This window comes from Pezoporus flaviventris, unplaced genomic scaffold (genome assembly GCF_033815535.1).
Source record: "Pezoporus flaviventris isolate CSIRO_AGI_PZ_B2104156 unplaced genomic scaffold, CSIRO_AGI_Pfla_v1 ptg000031l, whole genome shotgun sequence".
NCBI classification, from domain to species: Eukaryota; Metazoa; Chordata; class Aves; order Psittaciformes; family Psittacidae; genus Pezoporus; species Pezoporus flaviventris.
In genome coordinates, this window is record NW_026892579.1 from 9405106 (window position 1) to 9423995 (window position 18890).

General features: G+C 45.3%; 1 protein-coding gene across 3 annotated transcripts in view; it reads right to left on the reverse strand.

Moving 5' to 3' along the window:
- Nucleotides 1-18890, reverse strand: part of PRDM1 (PR/SET domain 1) — a 105139-nt gene that overhangs the window by 21286 nt on the left and 64963 nt on the right. The window contains exons 1-2 of one of the 3 annotated variants that reach the window (XM_061460176.1): nucleotides 1767-1988; nucleotides 1-249 (exon numbers count right to left, since the gene is read on the reverse strand). In XM_061460176.1, the coding sequence (XP_061316160.1) occupies nucleotides 1-183 (183 nt within the window). In that variant the 5' untranslated portion in view covers nucleotides 184-249; nucleotides 1767-1988. Of the gene's footprint in view, nucleotides 922-1766; nucleotides 1989-18890 lie in introns of those variants that run through there. The other 2 variants (XM_061460175.1, XM_061460174.1) reach the window with 2 other exon arrangements.

Below are 18890 nucleotides of genomic sequence, written 5' to 3' on the forward strand. Positions count from 1 at the left end.
CTCTTTGCAGTTAGATGCGTATTTGAAAGTCAAGTTCCTTGGCAAGGAAGCCTCTGCCTGAGTTAGGGTGCCTCCATCGGCACTGGGATCCAACGGGTGATCGTTTACAATGTATGTGCACTTCTCTTCAAAATCCGCTTCCGTCCACAGAGTCATGTCAGCATCCTCCATGTCCATTTTCATTGTCCACTCTCTCCCTTTCACCAGATTCTTGAAACTCACAGCGTCCGAGCTACACTGTGTAGCAGCCTGGAAAAAAAGAAAACAGCCTTTAATCCTCATTGTCCTTCAGTGTTGTGGTTTCCGTTGATACAGTGTGACTAATACAGTAGTCTGTGACACTTTAAAAGCGTATGCAGGATAGTTGGTACAGTTGAGTAATAGCCAAAAAGCAGTGTAAACGAAGCTGCTCTGACTGAAGCAGCGCCTTAAAACGCCAGCCTCGGTAATAATGAGGAGGGAACAAAAACAAAGAGAAAAAAACCCTAGGTTGGCAATTGCTTTACCTTTTTCAGACCCTTTCCTTAATGCCTCTGAGAGAAAAAGAATATTCCATACTGAAGAAAATGTGGGGTCATGGCCGTGAGACCACTTAGTCTCCTGTGGAAAAGCTGCCTCAGAAAAGTGTCACAAACAAGGAGAGGAAGAGGAAAAGAGCTGCTGTCTGCGTCTGAATGAAGCTAAAAATGGAAAGCGCATGTTGGAAGAGCGGAACCCAGCCTTGCCTCTTCCAAATGGGGAAGCCTGAACTTTCCCACCGGCTTTCAACACACAAACAACTTTCAAAACAACCTGCCCCCCCCCCCCCCCCCCCCCGCCTCCTCCTGACGTCCCCTTATCCTTTGGCATGGAAGGCTGAGAAAGCCGACATCCTGCCAGCATCACTGCAGCGGCAGCAGCCCTGCACAAAGCACTGCAACACGTTCGGGGGGGGGGCGGGGGGGAGGGAAGAGGGCATAGAGGGGGGAGAGGCAAAAAAGAAAAGGAGCTGGGAAAATAAGTAATTAAAAATTTTTTTCTATGTCTTCTGATTTTGATGGTACCGCTGATAATCACCATCTCAAAACACTAGATAGGAGCCTCACTGGCCAATTTCACCAGGTTCTTCAGACCCAGCGTCTATTCAGCAGCACTGTTACCAAACCTATCCCCAAACAGGTAGTAGGTCGGGCTCTTTTCGTAAGGTCCATCAGGAACCAAATCTGTGCCTGTGACAGTAACCGGGAATGACGTTCAAGCCCGGTATAAAATCCCTTCGGTTTTCCTTTTCGGATACCCAGCTACTGCAAAATTCACACCCTTCCTCCGGAAAAAAACGAAACGCGAAGCCGGGAAGAGCGCGCCCTTCCGAGGAAGGGGTGCAGGGCTGGCTGGCCAAGGGTTACCTGGAGACCCCCGCGGCAGCCCCTCCCGCACCGCGGGGAGGCACGGACGGACCGCCCGGGAACGCTGCGGCGGGAGCCGCGGCAGGCAGCTCCCGAGAGCCGCCTCGGGAACAGCCCCCAGCGCCCAGCCCCGGCCGTAGTCGGGGCGAGCGGGGCGATAATAGGGACCGGCTTTTGGCATTACAGTGAGGCGAACCGCGAAACTCGAGGGGGGGGAACAGCTGCGCGTCGGAGCGAAAGGGTTAACGCCGGTCAGAGGTGCGCTCCCGACCAGCCGCGAGGCGACCGGGAAACTTTTGCCCCGTCCTCCGGGCGCCGGGGAGGGCGAGCAGAAGCCGGGGAGGGTGCTGGGGGCGAAGGGGCAAGCACCGCGCTGCTTACCGGGGCAGAGTCCGCGCGCGTTTCCACACCGAAGCCCACCGTCGGCGGCAACCGTGGCTCATCTCTACCGAGTAAACATTGCTCGTTGCTCGCAGCGGCTGGATCCCCGGGACACTGACTCACACCTCCAGCCGCCGCCGCTCCCCGCCCGCTCCTCCCCCCGCTGTCAAGACAGGTGCTGCCGAGCACCCTGCTCTTGCCGCCGGGAAACGCTGGGGGGCCGCCTGCCACAGCGGCACGGCCCGGCCCGGCACGGCACGGCACAGCCCGGCAGAGCGCGGCCCGCCCGCGGCTGGCGTTCACGCACCGGCCCCTCCTCTCCCTCCCTCTCCTCACAGCGCGGGAGGTGGGGCGCTACCTGCGGCGCGGCCCAGCCCGGCCGGCTCCCGGCCCCAGCCCCTCAAAACACACCGGCCTTTGCTTTCTATATTATTATTAATATTGATATTCCCCCCACCCTTTCCGACCAAGGTGTGATGGCCCAGCGCTGCCCGCCTGCCTGGGTCTGGCGGGTGGGTAGGCAGGCAGCACCTCCGTGCCTCAGGAGAAGCGAACGTGAGGCGGTTCTTACTAGAAATGTATTTCTCCTGCAATTTTAAGCTCCACTGTGTACCCGCTCTCGTTCCCCCCCAGTCTGTCTACAGGGAGCATCACAAAAATAACAATTAAAATGACGACCCGGTTTCAGAATATCGATTAAAACCCGATTTAAACTGCTTTCTCCCAACCCTTGATGTTACCACTGGGAGCTTCAGAAGTCTGAGTTCATCCCCTTTCCAAGTCGCTTTCTAGCCAACTTCTGTAAAAGCAGTTAGGAAAAACATCTATGTTTCTGCCTTTAACTAAAACCTGCCGCCTGTCCCTAGGTAACAGCAGGGAAGCTCACAGGAGTGGGGCATGGCAGCAGGCGTTTCCAAACCCAATGCCTCTGTCGCAGTGTGGCAAGAAAATGAGCGAGGATCTCACACAGGGAACACACAAGCGACCACCCGGGAGCACGCTGGTGGTGGAAGGAGGAGGGTCGGGATAGCAATCAGTGCACTGCGCACCCAATTTCTTTTTCCCTCCTCCGATCCAAGTAAGTGTGCTGGCTGAAGGAAGGACATCCTGTGATGATGGCATACAATGTCCTGTTTGTTTATTATTAAGAGCATTCCTGCTTCTCATTACAAAACATCCAGATGCCTTACTTCCTTCAGTGGTCCTGTCCCTTCAGCAAGGCGTCCTAGGGCTCAGAGGAATGGTGATGCACAATTCCATTTATAGCCATCCGCAGCACAGCGTGGACGCTGGCTGCTTCACTGCCAGGCAACCCCTACTACTTTTCCTTCTCCTCCTCCTTTCTCACACATCTGCAAGCATATTTCTCACTGCTTTCCTGGCACATTACGCGGCAGCTAGTTTCACATTCTTCTGCTAAACACACGTGCACTGATATTTTGGGGTGATCTGAGTGTTACATATTTCTTAACAAGAAAAAGGGAGAAAGGCGGGGGGTGGAGAGGGAAGCATGTTTTGTGCAGTCAGGTGCCTTTCTGACTGGCGTACACATTCCCTTCCCTGAACCTGCTCCTCCTCCCTCTGATAAAAAGACGCGTGGAAAGGATTACTTGCCATTTTCGGTCTGCGATGCTGAGAATAGTAGATCTGTGTAAAGACCTTCTGTATGCGCTAACACGGGAGGGCTCGTGGCAGCAGACATAAGTAGGGCAACTGCTTGCAAGTGAGTGTCCTGGCTTAACTTCCACCACAGTGTAATTCCACAAGAGAGGTGGCCCAAGCACTGGGCTGAAGGATATAAATGTAATTGGATATACCCTGTAAAACCGAGGCACATACAAAATGAGGTCTAAGGAAGGCTCTGAAGTAGGGAGAACCATTCATTAAAGGAGAGAAATCCGGCCTACTTGATTGGGTTAATTAACTGATGCTGAGTCACACCACATAGAACAGAAAAACAATGTAGTCATACTGAAGGCGATTATTTTACTGAAAAATAGTCTCACTCTGAGAGGCAGCTGTTTCAGAACTTTTCACTTCCCTGTTAGATTGAAAGAAAAAACAGAAAAGGGGAGGGGGTAAGAAAACAGGGTCACTGCATTTTCCACAAGGACTGATCTTCTTAATGCGAAGGACAGCCAGAGAAAAGCAAATCTGCCTTTCAAGGAATTGAGAATGATTTGGGACTGGAGAAGAAGAGGAAGCAGAGATGAGATCAGATCAGATGAAATGAAATACTCATCAGGACGGCAGGAGGATGCCAATATCCCAGGTCAGTGCGGCTCTCTCCTTGGAGCCTGGGGAGGCGAGTACAGCTTGTGAAGCCTACAGACTTCAAACAACTCTGTGGCACACTCCAAGGCTATCCTGAAATTAGCTCCAGGTGCCTCAGTGAAGCTGGGCCCAGAACTACATAGCACAGGAGAAGAGGTTTTGCTGGTGTGCAGGTCTAGCCTAGCGGTGCCTGGTCTGGAATAAAACTAAGTTTATCAAGAAAGAAGAGACAGAAACAAATTGTTAAGAATGTGTACTAAAGAAAGAATCAAAAAGGAAACTTTGCCATTAAAGAAATATATAGACTGACCTTCTGACCTTCCTCCTTAATAGAGAAACATAAAAAGACTTCTGTTCAACCAGAAGTTTTCTGCTCTTTTATAGAAATCTTTCATACCAGTAGCAGCTATTGTCTGGAATGTGCAATCTCAAAACGTTGTTCATTTCAAAAACAACATTTTTAGTCATATTTTCATTTTTTCCTTCTCGCTCATAGAAAACCTCAATTACTGTATTAATCAGCATTTCTCAGGCAGCTCTCTCTGCAGCAGCTTTCAGCCTGGCAACAAATCATGAATGGCCCTAACAGCTCTGATCTCAGAAATCCCCATCCATTTCCTTTGATGCTATCACCACTTCGGCTCAACAACAAGCCTGCCCAACTCAGCCTCAGCTCAGCTGCCGCCACCGCTGCTGCTGCTGTTCTCCCTGTGCCTGCTATAATTGTAAGGGGAAGAAGGAGGGAAAGGAGCTGGCTCTAACAGATGAAACTTCTTTAGAAAGTTGGGAGGGGAGATAAAATGCACACAAGAGATTAAAGCAGAGTCACATTTTCACATCCTCCCCTTCCCCTTACCCAAACAAGGTCAGTGGTGGATTGACCACATCAAGAGTAACTACCAGACCCACCCCCATTTCCCACTTCCTGCATGTAGGCATCCTTGTGCTGGTAAACATTTGGGGACCAGTTGTGGTCATTACTCGGAGAAGGTACATGATGTAGTTGCACAACTGCACATCTTTTAAAAGACAATTGAGAAATCAAACTTAAAGAAGAACTTGCTTTCAAGCTCTGCTGAGATATACTCATGTTTGGGGGCCACGAATCTGAAAACATGGTTGCTGTCAGATTCAAGGGAAAGAGAACAAGCATACTCTAGTGACTGTGCAACAGGAAAAGTTACAGTTGTCTTCTCACAGACTGGCCTGACTTTTGCAAAACACAGCCTATAGGCTTCAGATATGATCTCAGAGGCTTTGTATGCCCTAGACAACCTCAGCACAGTATTGCCTATAAGGAGAGAAATTAAAATCACACTTGAATCTACATGAAGGTTTTTGCAAGGGCATTTGGGGTGGTGTATGTTGTAGCCAGGAGGCTTTTAAATTAACACATGCAGCTTTCAGGGACTGCCTTTAATTACAGAGCACCCTGGTCATTGCCTCGTAGCACTTCCAAATGCCTTTACGTTTACTTTTGTCTCGGCTGTGAAAGAGCAGATCTTTTGGCTGCAGTCTCAGCTACTGCCTAGTGCCAGCCCTACCATCTCTTTTGATTTCTGTTGGTTTATCCTCTCAAGAAATTTTCCTTAAAAAGAGAAAAAGGAGTCAAACTAAAATACCATATCCCTTTTTGTTTCCAGCTAGGCCTTATTAAAATACTGCTCAGATGATGTATGAATAAGCCAAAACAATCCTCCTCCAATAAAATAAAATAAAAAAAAAAAAAAAAACCAAACCAAAACAAAAACACACAGAAGCAAGAACTAAGCTTCAGCCATTTCCTCTTGTTGAGGCTCAAATTTAAGAAGAGGGAGCAGGACTGTCTGGGCCTGCTATGAGGAGGGCAAGTCAATGGGAGAAGTTGGGCTCCTCAGCAAATGCAGCTGAGCAGCAAAGGCAAAACAGTCTGAAGACACTCTTGTTCCCCAGGAAGTAAGCTGGGGTAGAAAAGATACTGAGAAAGGAGCAGCAGCAGAGGCTTTGTCAGTGCACTTATTTTCACTGTGGGAAAAGCCAGCACACTTCAGCGTCTGGACTAAAGGCAAGGAGCCATCTCCTTGCCCCTTACAAGAAGGGAAATGCCTCACAGAAAAGACCCCATCAGCCTTCCCATCACACTTCTGAGTGATGGCGGTCTTAGGAAAGACAGGGATGATAGCCATGAGCCAATAGAAACATGCAAAGACAATACAAGAGTTGCTCTACCAATCCAAGTTTATACTGGACAAGAAAACCTGAGCACAGAAATCAACCTTCTGCATCCCAAACACAGACTTTTGAATAATCTGTGCATAGCAACTGAATCTGAGAAAAAATGAATGAAAACAGGCCAACCCATTCCAACCATTTTCCAGCCTTACTGGTGACTGAAAAAATAGTGTTTTGGGAAATCTGCCTTTAAGATAGACTGATTTCCAGATTCTTACGGAGGAGGGATGGGACTGTATACATATATTAGAAGTCTCACTTATGTATTTCAAAGACATCAGCCCCACAGCAAGCTGACAACAATCTTAAATAACAAAGCCACCTCAGAATGAATTGCATTAACTCAACTTTCACATCTCTTCCCAACTTGGCAGTCATGACACTTTTTGGGGGTATTCTTGCCTCAACTTGCCTGGTAAGTCATAGTGATATGAACCATACTGAACCTTAGGACTCTGTTCTGGCACAATTCAGTTTTTCTTTCAGATACTCTCAAGGCTGTCCGATCTCCTGCAGCTGATGAACACACCAGAAGAAGGGTGAGATCCCTGGGTGGAACCACGCCACCCTTCTCAGACAAAGAACTGGCCACGGAGCGCATTTCAAAACAGACTAACAAAAACAACAGCTACATACCATGACAAAGCACATATGGTGGAAACAAAAATATTTACCCACAGATTACCACAGATCCAGCAGTGTGACTACTGTGCATCCAGGACCAAAGGATTCGAAATAGTGACTGTATGTTTAGAGCTGATTAGGGAATCTGGCAGGGGTGGGCTGAAGGACCACTTTTTAACCTTCTAAGAGTACAGTCATCATTTCTCCACCTTTCCTACCCCAGGGTGGTGAAATAACAGTCTTTTCATACCTGTGTGTTGGCTGGGGGAGGGAAGAATTCCTCTGCTATTAAACACAACTTCTCATTAAATAGTTGACACCTTATCCTTCTTTAAATGTTGTAATGTTTACTTTGCAAAACCCAGGAAAGCTTTTAAAATAAAGATAGCAGAGAGATTCTTAAGCTGGGTGTCCTTGCTTATCTGCTCTTTATCAACCAGCTATTGTTTCTGGAGGAGCTCGTTGGGGAAGGTGGAGCAAAGGGGGTTAATGTTCAATAGGTATCTATCAGTTCCCCTGAAGGAATAGTGCTGCTGACAGAAGAGCAACACTGGGCTCTCAACTACTTCCTGCAGAATGTGACAAACCAGAAGGGGGGGGGGGGGGAGGGAACCCAAGGGCTGCTGCTACCTTTTTCTTTCTTTCTTTTTTTCCTCCCTCTCCCAAAACAACTAGTTTTAAGAAAGACATTGTCCTTAGAAGAGATAATCCCACAATAGAGAGTCCATTAGAGGTATTAAAGCATTGGCAGCGCCTGATCTACAAGAAGGGCTCTGTCCTGACAATAGACAATTAAAGCTGATAAATCTGCACTACTTGTTGCCGTTCTAATTCCTCGTAATTGTATGCTACTTGTCCCTGCCTCCTGCGTCCAGGGATGAAGCATGCTTCTTTAATCTCCAGAGTACCTGACCTAGTTCCTATGTGGTCTTTTCAGGACCTGTTTTCTTCCCATCTGGACTTCTTTCCTCCTACTCTCCTTTCCTGCTTTCCTCCCCTAAGCATTAAGGAGAGGTTACGATAGAGGGCACGGAAAACACCAGAGCACAGCACCCAGATCAATAATTCTGGAGCCCCAGACAATGCACTAATCTGCAATAACAGCTAATCATGGTCAATTTGGCACACCAGTGATTAAACTGTACTTTTCATTAGGCTCAACAAGTAGAGCAGACGCACACTGACAATTCAAATTGCCCTATCAGTAAGAGCTGTCAAACTTGTGTGCACTTCTGCATTCGAAGCTGCTGCATCACTAGTCTTGCCAGACGAGGTGCTTTGCGCGGGCTTTTCTTTCTTTGACATTTTACGGACTGGGACTCTCAGCTGTGTTTTCTATAAAAAGCAAGCTCCTGCCTCACTTTACTACCATGAGCTCTCCTAGTTGAAGGGCTCTGTGGGCGAGACTGTGATGTGCTGTGCAGGATGCTGAAAAAGGATCCTCGCAATTACGTGTTCCCTCCTGGTGCTGACAATATTCTTGGGTTTGTTTTACATCCGAAAGATATTTGGTGTTTTTCTCAGATTTGCTCTCCTATTTTGTTTTGAAGCAAGCTTGGAAGCCTGCTAGTGACAGAGCAGAAGCAAAAAAACGTGCATCACACAACTTAAAAGAAGGAAACTCAGTAAAAATTACCTGGGATCTGTTCATTTTTCAAACTGCACTGTTCAGCCAACCTAACAAAACATTTGGAGTCTGAAGAATAGTTTGGATTTTATTTTTTCACCCCTGAACTTGTGAACAAGCTACTACTGTGTCCACCTTAGAAATCTACAGTTACTAACCTTACATGCCATTTTGATAGTGACCTTTCTATCACCCTCACCCAACAATTTCTTCTGAGAACAGTTTCTTCTGGTTACACTTGTACCTAGTGGACCCATTTTGCAAACTACCCTGAAAGACGCACCCAAGAGTTTACCACAATCTTTCCCCAAACCACAACACCAAAATCCAGGACTCCTGGAGACCAACCCCGCACACTCAGGGGTCCCCTTCTGTTTAACTTTAGCTTATCACCCTTGTATTAACTTGAATAACTATTAAAAATGAACTCCAAATTGCTCTTCAAAAAAAAAAAAAAATGGGGGGGGGGAAGAGTGTGGAAGATGTCAAAATGTCAAATGAATGCAGGAAATGTCTATTCTATTATTAATATTAATGAATCCCTAATGCATTTGCAACCCACTTGAGGTTAAGTCAGTAGAGTTCCTCTCCTGACAGCTATTCCTCATCAAACCACCACTGCTGAAGATGTTGATGCTTTCCCTTTTGCTTTGTAATCTTTAAACCAAGTTTAAATCACACCAGAGCCTACCACAGAATAATGTGTTTTATCCTGAGTGAACACAAAGCCCTGGAGACAGAGGTTTAAAGCAGCACACGTCCGCTCAATTTATCATTTTAAGATAGGAAGCTGCCGCAACAAACAAAACACCTCCTTGAAAGTGGGACAGCAGCAGATTGCGGTGCAGAAAGCTCTGGGATCTTTTGTTTTCCTGGAGAGCAACAACGGGGCTTCGCAGAGAAAGACAACAGCCTCCCGTTGCTGAAATCTAAATCAGTTCATAGAGGAAAGCCTGCCAACTGCTAGTTAGATGGTAACAAAATATTGCAGATAACTCACTTTTCACAATAAAGCAGAAACAAGCAGGCATGCAGCACCCAGCAGGGGCTCAACTGATAAAACGGTGTCAAACTCAAACCATTTGTCAATTGGAAGGGAAGAGAGCAAGCTGAAAGATGGACTCAGGAAGTAGATTTATCTAGTGCGACACATTAACTAGTATAAATACTAAGGAAAAAGTAAACACATTTACCCAGCACTATCTCCAGCCAGGAAAGAAAAGGCTTCTGAGCCTCAGACCCATGCTGGCCACCTAACCACTCAGCTGTCAGCTGCAACAGCAGTAGCATTTTTCTTCTTGTGGAGGACTGCAATGCCATTTAATTTGTGGCACTAAAAGGTTTTATTAAAAGCGTACATTATAATTAAGCAAAACAAAAGCGTGACTCCTCTGCTGTTCTAGTCTCCTCCCTCCACCCAACAGACGAAACAATAAAACCACCTTGGCAGCAAACCAGTCAGGTAACATACCCCGGAGAAGAGCACAGATTTGTTATAGAATCATTTACTTTGTGCCTGCCTTGCTCAAAACTGCCTTATCAGAAACTTCTGTCCCGGAGGCTCCCGAGGCAACAGAGGAGGTGACAATGCAGGTCAGCCACAGTGAGTCGCCAGCAGCATAATGTGGGGCACACAAACAAACTGGAATAATGCAGGCAGAAGGGCTCTTTGGATGTATGCTTTCCATTGGAAAGTCAAAACAAATAACACAGTCTGTGGACAGCACATCCATCTCTGCTGCAATCACCGGGAAGAAGGAAAACCTTTCAAAGGGATTTAGGCTACCAACCCACAGCTATGTGCACACACCTTGTGCAGGCAACCCATAATATCAAAAGGATAGCACATCATTAGGCTCAATGGTCAGCAAACCATTCTAACACTCGATCTACCATGAAACTCAAAAGTTAACAGCTAAGTAACCTGCATCATGCCCCCCGCTCTCAAAAGAGGTAATTCATAAAGCAAAACACAGCACAGTTCTTTGTTCAGCTGTACCTTCATGTGTCCACTCTGCACAGGCTCCCCACCTCCGGCTCAGGCATCTCAGGAGTTTAGTCCATATGGAAAGCCTGTCACTCACGCGCACTCGCGTACCCGTGCACGCACACCACACCCGCGCTCTCGCTCCCCAACACACACTGCCTGGAACCGCTCCGAGGATTTTAGAATTTCCTCTCGCTAGCAGATTCCTCCCTCCCCGCGTATCCACTCCACCCCGTTCTGTAATTAGGCTTAACAAGAGCAATTAACAAAACAAACTGCTCTCTGCCTGGTGGCCTGATAATTCTGATTGTCATAATGTATTAAGATGTGTAAGCCAGTTTAAAGTAAAGGTAAATTACAACATTGCACAAGGGCCATTTTGCACCTATTTTTACTGCTTTTATCATAGGGATAATGAACATTCAGCCACGCCTTTAATTTAATGCACAAACCCCAAATCTCAGGTCTGAACAGCAGAACTCAAAATCGTTGGACCAAGGAGACCGTTCTGGGATTTTTTGCTAGTTTATTAGATGGCAGCTCCCTCCTCTTATGCACAACAAACACCACAGAAACCTGTTTTTGGTTTTGGAATTACTCTGTGATGCTAAAATCCAAGACGTAAAATCAAAACGCATTAAAGCATCTTCTGGCTTTACAGACATCCATGAATAAATAGACTGTAGTGTTTCCTTTTGCCCCGCCTGGTGTCTAAAGGCGTAATATAAAAGACCAAAACCTCAGCATTTTTTGAGATAGCTTGTCCATTCACTTTCAGATCACTTCCTTCAGCAATCAAATCAAAGAAATTCAGTGGCAGAATCATCAAAAACCCAACATTTTGAGGACTAACTGATTTTAGGTGGTCAGAGGAGAAACTCGGTTGTCCTTTCATTTCAGTGAGCTATGGGTCCAGCTTACACAGAAGATTTACACACGGTTGTAATTCAGTTGGAAAACATTATCTAGATCTTGTTCTGCTTCTGCGCTCTGGGACTGTGTAATTAAAACTGTCAACATAAATTGAGTAAATGTATCAAAACCATAAGCACACAGAAAATTCATGGGCAGAAGACAAGAAAATAAAAACAGTTTGGTATGTGACACGGATTTGAGTTCATATGAACTGAAAAAACATACTGCTCCCTGAGATACGTATAACCTGATTCATAATGCCATCTGCCAGCTAACCACAAACAATTAACAAAAAAAAGGAAGGTTGGTGTTGCTGGCGTACTGTTGGAACCCTGCAGTTTCTGATAAGCCAGATGTGTTTTCCTAAGTCAATGATTTCATCTCTGCTGGGTGTCAACATTTGCACAAGAATAATTTTGGGGGTCAGAAAGTAAGCGGCAAATGAGATTTCAAAAGGTTTCATAAGAGCGCAGATTGCTCAAACACAGGGAAAGGAGGGTTTCGGTTTCCAGAATGCTTCTTCATTCCTTCTTCCCTGAAGCTGAGTCAAAGTTCTGTAAAAACCTACAGCGAACCATCAGATTGGCAAGACAACAGCCTCATGTAAAAAGCCATGCTCTGCAGTGAGACAAACACTCCAAAATGACAGTAAACTGAGACTATTATGGTGCAAAACCAGGCGCTCTTCCAAATGGTGGGAGATGCCAGGTTTAGGATTGCATGCAGAAACTTAGTTCTGCACTACCAGCATCTGATGCACCATCTTTTTGTCCACCAGATCACTTCCTCATTCGGTATTTAGAAAGAAGAGTGCTGACTAATAAAATCATTTTTTTCTGTGTTTTTTTTTCTTTTCTTTCTCCTTGAAAGACCCAGTGCCAGACTCTTACACAGTCTGTTCAAATGGAAGACAAACTAATTTTGTCTTGTTTTCCACTTTGCTCGTCACAACAGCAACAGTTGAGTGCCTCCCAAATATCTAATAACAACTAATCTGATTTTCACAATACCGCCCCATATGCTGATGAATGCATTATTGCTATTGTTGCTCTGCAGAAGGGGTATGGAAACACAATGACACTAACATCAAAAGCATACATTAATTTGGGGATGTAGAGCAGCCTACTTCCCAAGCATGGCGTATTACTTTCTATGTTCAAAGCATTTCTCTTCTCGGCATCTGTGATGGCTATGTATTTTGCAGGGTTTCAGACTGGGCACCCAGGAAGATGTTAAAATTAATGAGCACCTGCAAAAAGCTTTGCTGAGGTGAATTGTCATGACTCTTACTCAGAATCACAGGCAGAAGTAATACCTGTTTCCTCAGAGCAGAGCTCACCTGCCTTGAGAAGAGGAATGCTTCTTCCTGCCATGGCTGATTTACTTCCTGATGCTGCAGCGAATGAGATAGGGGGAAGAGGTGTCTAAAGATAACATTTCATTACACCACCCTAATTCACCACCCCTAGCAAGCTCCTCTGATGCCTGAATGAGGCAAGTAACCAGCAGAAAAAAAACCAGTAATTAAATGAGTAGTTAAAGACTATCATAATGCATAAGAGGACCAAATTGGGGTTAGGCAAACTAAACTCTGAAGAACTTAAATTTGCAATTTTAGTAATATTCTTCCACAGTTTTTGTGCTGATTTTTGAAACTGCAAATAGAAACAGCAGAGATCACATGACCTGTCATTACACCAGTGCCCACACGGATCACCAGCAGAGCTGGGATATGCTGATCTGCCACAGGCAGCCCTCTGCGGGGAAGCTGGAAGACCTGGCTCAGAGCAACTATATGGTTGGTTTTGGGAAGGTCAGCACAAGCACTGGAAGGGATCAGACACTTCTGCTGGTGGTTTCCCCAGCTGATGTGCTGGACGCAGAGGAATGGCTGCTTTCAGACATCTCGGCTTTATGCCAGGTTTGGTGTGGAGTTTGTTCCTCCTCTCCCCTCTTCCTGTCTCCGCCCATCTTCCAGACCTCATCTCAGACTTCTGATTGGCTTCCTTGCCCAGCAAGTCCTCACCTTGTTCTCCCTGACCCCTCTTGTAGTTTCCCTTTCCAGTCACTCCCATTTGCCACTCCCACACCAAGGCTCTCTGTGTGCCAAGTCTTCTCACCAAGCCAGTTCCAGTCCCTCTTGGTTCCTCATCTGCACTGCACTTCTTTCCCTTCCTGATGGACACAAACATGGTATGCTCTCCATCCCCATGTTCCCCTTCCTGCTGACTGGCAGGCCTGGCCTCCACAGCCTGGACAACAGCACGGTGTAGCCAAGTCTCCAGGCATCTCCTGGTCCTCCTCTACAGGAACATTAACAGTGAGCTCAGTTCACATGTTGAGCAGACATGGTGTCAAGCCAACTAGAAGTCCTGTGACTATGTTAGTATGGCACTGAGCCCGAGCTAATAAGCCCTGGTGAGAAGCCGGATATATTAGCTTGGGCTTAGCACCACGCTAATGCAGACAGGCAGCTTTTGGATCAGAGCTGGCTTACATCCCACCCGCTTTTAACACCAAGCTTGCTCGTCTTCGTCTACAATAACCCATCAACATAACCCCCTCAGTCTTGTACCAACCTTACTCTCAGTTTCCCTCCTCCCTGAGACTGCTGATCTCCAGGCACAGTCTCTCCTCCTTCGTAATCCCCTCCAGGTTCAGCTCTTGTCCACAGGCTTTTGAAAACATCTCCTTCTCATTCTCTGGTCTCAGAATAGTTTGCAGTAAGCATATACTGAACATGCACTCTTCTGCTCTCCATTCAGGTGCTCAGCTCTAGACCCACTCATTGAAGCAAGCCATGATGATCTCCTATAGCTCCTGGAGGGGCTGCTCTGTCAGTCACCTACGCTGGCTTCTGGCTCTAAAGCAATTCTCCTGGGCGTGGGAGTCAGAGATGGAGGTGGGGACAGGACCGGTGTGTGTTCAGGTCTTGCTCTGACAAAGACCTGATGCAAGCGAAGCACAAGGGCAGATCCAGGAACCTGGAAGTGCTCCTGGCAGAGGGCTGGTATTTGAGCATCCCTGACAACAATGGCCACCACCCTCCCCTGCCACATATGCTGTCTTTCCTGTGCCACTGAACCAGTCATTCAAACTTCTGCTCCAAAAAATGACGGCTGTCATCATGGGGATTACTTTTCAAAAGAAAAGTAATCACACTCTTAATGTCAGCAACACACTTTATGACATTTATGGCAGAATGGATTTTGGGGGAAAATACAGCCTGAGGAAAGTCAACATAAGAAACAACCGAACCCCACATTTAGGATTTGGTAGATTTATGAGCACCTAAAAGTGGGATCTCCTAATATAAATGGTCTGTCTTAGCAACAGGTGATGCTACCAGCCCTGCTTATACAAGAGATCAGTTTCCTGAGATTAATTTTAGGGAGATGCTATTGTACGTTCTCCTTTGTTGGGAATGAGAATACCATCACACACAAACGGTATACAAAGCATGTGCATAGGTTTAAACCCTATTTCCTTGGCCTGCTATTTCTCTTTCAGTGTCCCAGGCCAATGCACTAGAACTGTACTAATTATACAACATAGCAAGGTTTGGTAAAGACCGCGAGGATGCTCCTGTTCGAACAAGTTTACATAAAGTGCTCCTTTTCATATACTAAATCCTAGAGGGCAATGGAAACAGCAAAAATGCTGATGCCATTATTTTTCATCACTGTTAAGACTTACAAGTGACTACCTAATTGCAGTAGTTTGCTGTAATAAAACCAGATCCTTCAGTGACTAATCTCATCACCAAAAGATAACAATAATAAAAAGCACTAATTTGCACCAGTCTGTCCTAGGATACCCCTCATCTACAATTATTAGCACTATTTGCACACAAATCAGGCAACAGGGAGTAAGGGAAGCTTGCAATCAGACCTAATGCCTTCCCTTCCTCTCAGCCCCCAGTACAGGACAGCCACTTCCTTTCTACAAACGCTTCACTCAGATCTGCACACAAGACAGGCCACATCTTCCGGGGAGGCTCAAAGTCTTTGCAGACACACAGTTGCCTTCAAAGCATCACTGGAAATCTGCGTGGGAAGGCTCTAAAATATTAAAACCATCCTACATGCTTTTCTTCTCAGCCAACAACAAACCCCCTCTAAACTTATCTATCACTTCTCTGTTCAGTTTATTCTGGGCTGCAGAATAAACTTTCTGACTATTGAAAAAAATGCTCAAATACATAAGCTGCACCACATGTGCAAAGGAAAACAATACAGAAAATCTACGTGTCCTTTCCAGAAAGACAGTTTCTGCACCAACATTAAAATTATGCACAAGTTTTTCCTCTATCACCAGAAGCAGGCAAAAAAGAAGGCTGCTGTGAAAATACTGCACTCCAAAATGTACCTTGTATGTCCGAAATCCAAACTGACTTACCTTTTGGATCAAGACCCCATTATCATCTTACCTGATTCTCGTCTTCCAAAGGTAACCACCTGCCCTCTAGCAGATTCACAAGTTATTTAAAACATGATTTTCAGTCTTAAGAAATCCCCAGCTGAAAGTTTGCTATGGCACTTGTAACCACAGCACACAGCATGCAGGACGCGACACTGCTCTTCCTTGCGCAGCTCTCAGACGCTCAGCCCGTGCTTGCTGGCTACAGATGAGATATTGTCATGTTTTTCAGTTTCCCCATTTCTAGCCTGAGAGCTACCCTGTGCAGTGGGATGGCTTTCAGAGACCGATCCTTTGTAACCTCTCCTTGCTGCCAGATGTAGCCAGTTCCTGGCTTTTCGTTTTGTATTTTGCAATAGCTTAACAATTGTGCTAAAAATTCACAAACTAACATTACTGAAAAAAAAGTATGTATTATTCTTAAAGAAGGCAGAGAGGCCAAAAGATCTGATCTTAGTTAAATCCTTTGCATTTCTCTCATTTCTCATTTCTTTTGGACTGTCAAAGCCAGGCTGGATCCCTTTGAAATACAGTCAAGCTGACAAGGTGAAATGCTATTTCCCTGAAATACCTGGCACATTTGAGTGTGCCTGGACAGCAGAAGAGCATGAATTATCACAACACACTGTGCAGAGAGAAGAGTGCCCTTCAGAGGCTTATGATCAATTTCTGAGGATGGATGCTGTAACCCCAGAGATAACAGTGAGGCTGGGTAAACTGGCTTAAGTCTAGCGAGGATCTAAAGACAAAACAGGCACCAGAAATCTAGTGTACGTACTGGTTACTGAAAGAGACAAGACACATGGGCATACTTGTGCAGATCAATTTACATAAAAATAGATTTGACTTTTGTACAGTAGATGTGATTTTGCAAATTACCACATTGAAGAAATCTAAACAAAATCCATCTGTATGCTTATAAACATGTAAAAGCGTTTAAGGGAGACAATATGTTTAAAAAAGTCGACAATAATGGTTAGTCCATGCTTCCAATTATATTCTTTCTTCAATTAGTCTTGAAGAAACTAACACCTCTATTAATCATTTCAATTAACTCCACGCACCACATGACATCCGCACCAGCAGCCCATATGTTGCGTTCCAATCACCCAAATATTAAAGCCTTTTTAATTGATTGATCTAAAGAACATTCAACAGGCTCAAGGTGGCAGCTAGCCAGGAAATCCCAAAAGAAGATGACAAAAAGGTGGGGGTGCTAAACCAGCTTCCCAATTTGTTTTTCCTCTTCCTCCAGGGTTCACTAAGTTAATCCAATCACAGCCCATAAACCCCCTTTTTAATAAAATAAATAAATAGATAAGAGAACACACATGTTGGCTTTCCCCCAGAGAAGCCCCCTCCGCTAAAGCTGGAGAACCATCCTGTTAAGAAAGTGCCGCGTACGAGGGTGCATTTTTTATCCGGCAGAAATATTTAGCTTGGCCGTCCGCCAGGGAATGCTGAAAGAATAGACTGAATTAGGGGATTTACCTTCCACGTGTTTGGCACGCGTCATTAGAGGCTCTGAAGAGCTTGACTTTTTCGTTCTCTCACTCTCTGTTTTTTCTCCCCCCCCCACCAGAGCTTTGATGCAGCGAATAAAGTATGAGCTATAAGAGCAGTTGATGTGTTGCATTTCTAAGTGTTGGCATGGTGGCTTTTGTTCTGTCGAAGAAAACTGATGCCCAGTTACTGAAAGTAAGGTTTTTTTTTAATTCCAGTCAGGTATGGGGTAATAATGTTTCAAAAGCATGCACTTTAACACAGAAAAAGGCATGCTATTTTTCTTTCTCTCTTTTCCTAATTAAAAAAAGGTTTTGAATCTTTTTCTGCAGAGAGCTTTAAACATGGAGAAAGTGGCTTAAAAGTAAATTCCTTAAGCGAAACCCCAACCACAGTGTACTTTAGGAGCTCATTTGAAAGGTTAGTTTTGTAACAATAACCCATGAATTGCTGTGTCATTTGACTTTTATATGCTGTCAGGTGGACTTACGTAATTTAAAAAAACCCACTTCTTTACATAAGTACTTTGGTCCTGCAAATACCTCTTAAGATCTATAACCAGAATACATTAGTCAAGATGGTTGGTCCATGCCTCAAGTAACCCATACACCTTCCCAGAGTCACTAATTTCCAAAGGGAAAGACAATATTGCAAATTAGCCTCTGCCCCTCTTCACTTACAGAGGGGAAAAGAAAAAAGGATTAAAACCAACCAGTTCTCAGCTGAATAAAAGCATGGATGTCCTTAAACCAACAGTAAATACAAATGTCTGGTACACATGCCAACCCGTTTACAGGACAGAGTTTTGCAGAACAACTCCCAGTGCCACTAACACCCACCCACTGAACTGCTGTGAGCCCTGCTGCAGTTGCCTGTGCCATACTGTCTAATCACAACATCAGATAAATATAGGCCCTATTCACACATGGGTTTTATCGCTATTGATTAAGGCAAACCGGTTTAGAAGCCATTTGTTGACATACTTACTCAAAGCAAGGTTCAAGCAGAGTTTCTGAACTGGTGCTGGCTGTATCTTTAGCCCGTCTTCACTTGCAAATAAATTTGTGTCTGACTTTGGTTCAGCTTCATTCATGTCACCAGATGACAGCATGTGACTTTTCATCTCTCCTCCAGTAAAATTAGTTCATTTTGCATTGCATATGAGGAGATACTGGGGGCTGTAGAAAAGCAACTAAAGGGATGGATGCTGGCTCTCAACTGAAAATACAATATATTAACTCCAATGTGCGAAGGGTGCTGAGGACCATCTCCGTGCTGAATGTATAAAAACTCAGCTATAGGGATCTCTTCCTATCTGAGGGGCAGGCCCATAGTTTATCACTTATTAAATAAATCATTCATAATTCATAGCCAGGTTGAAAACCACACCAATAATGTGCTCTCAGTATTACTCAGCGGAAAGTGAGAACTGGAGTTTTCCACCCAAACCTGTAAAGGCTGACAAGCCCAGACATGGGTTTGTGAGCTCCTTCCTGAACCCCACATTTTTAATTCAATTTTAAGGAGGCTAGGCAGCCACTTCCCCCCTGCCTTTTAAGTAAAC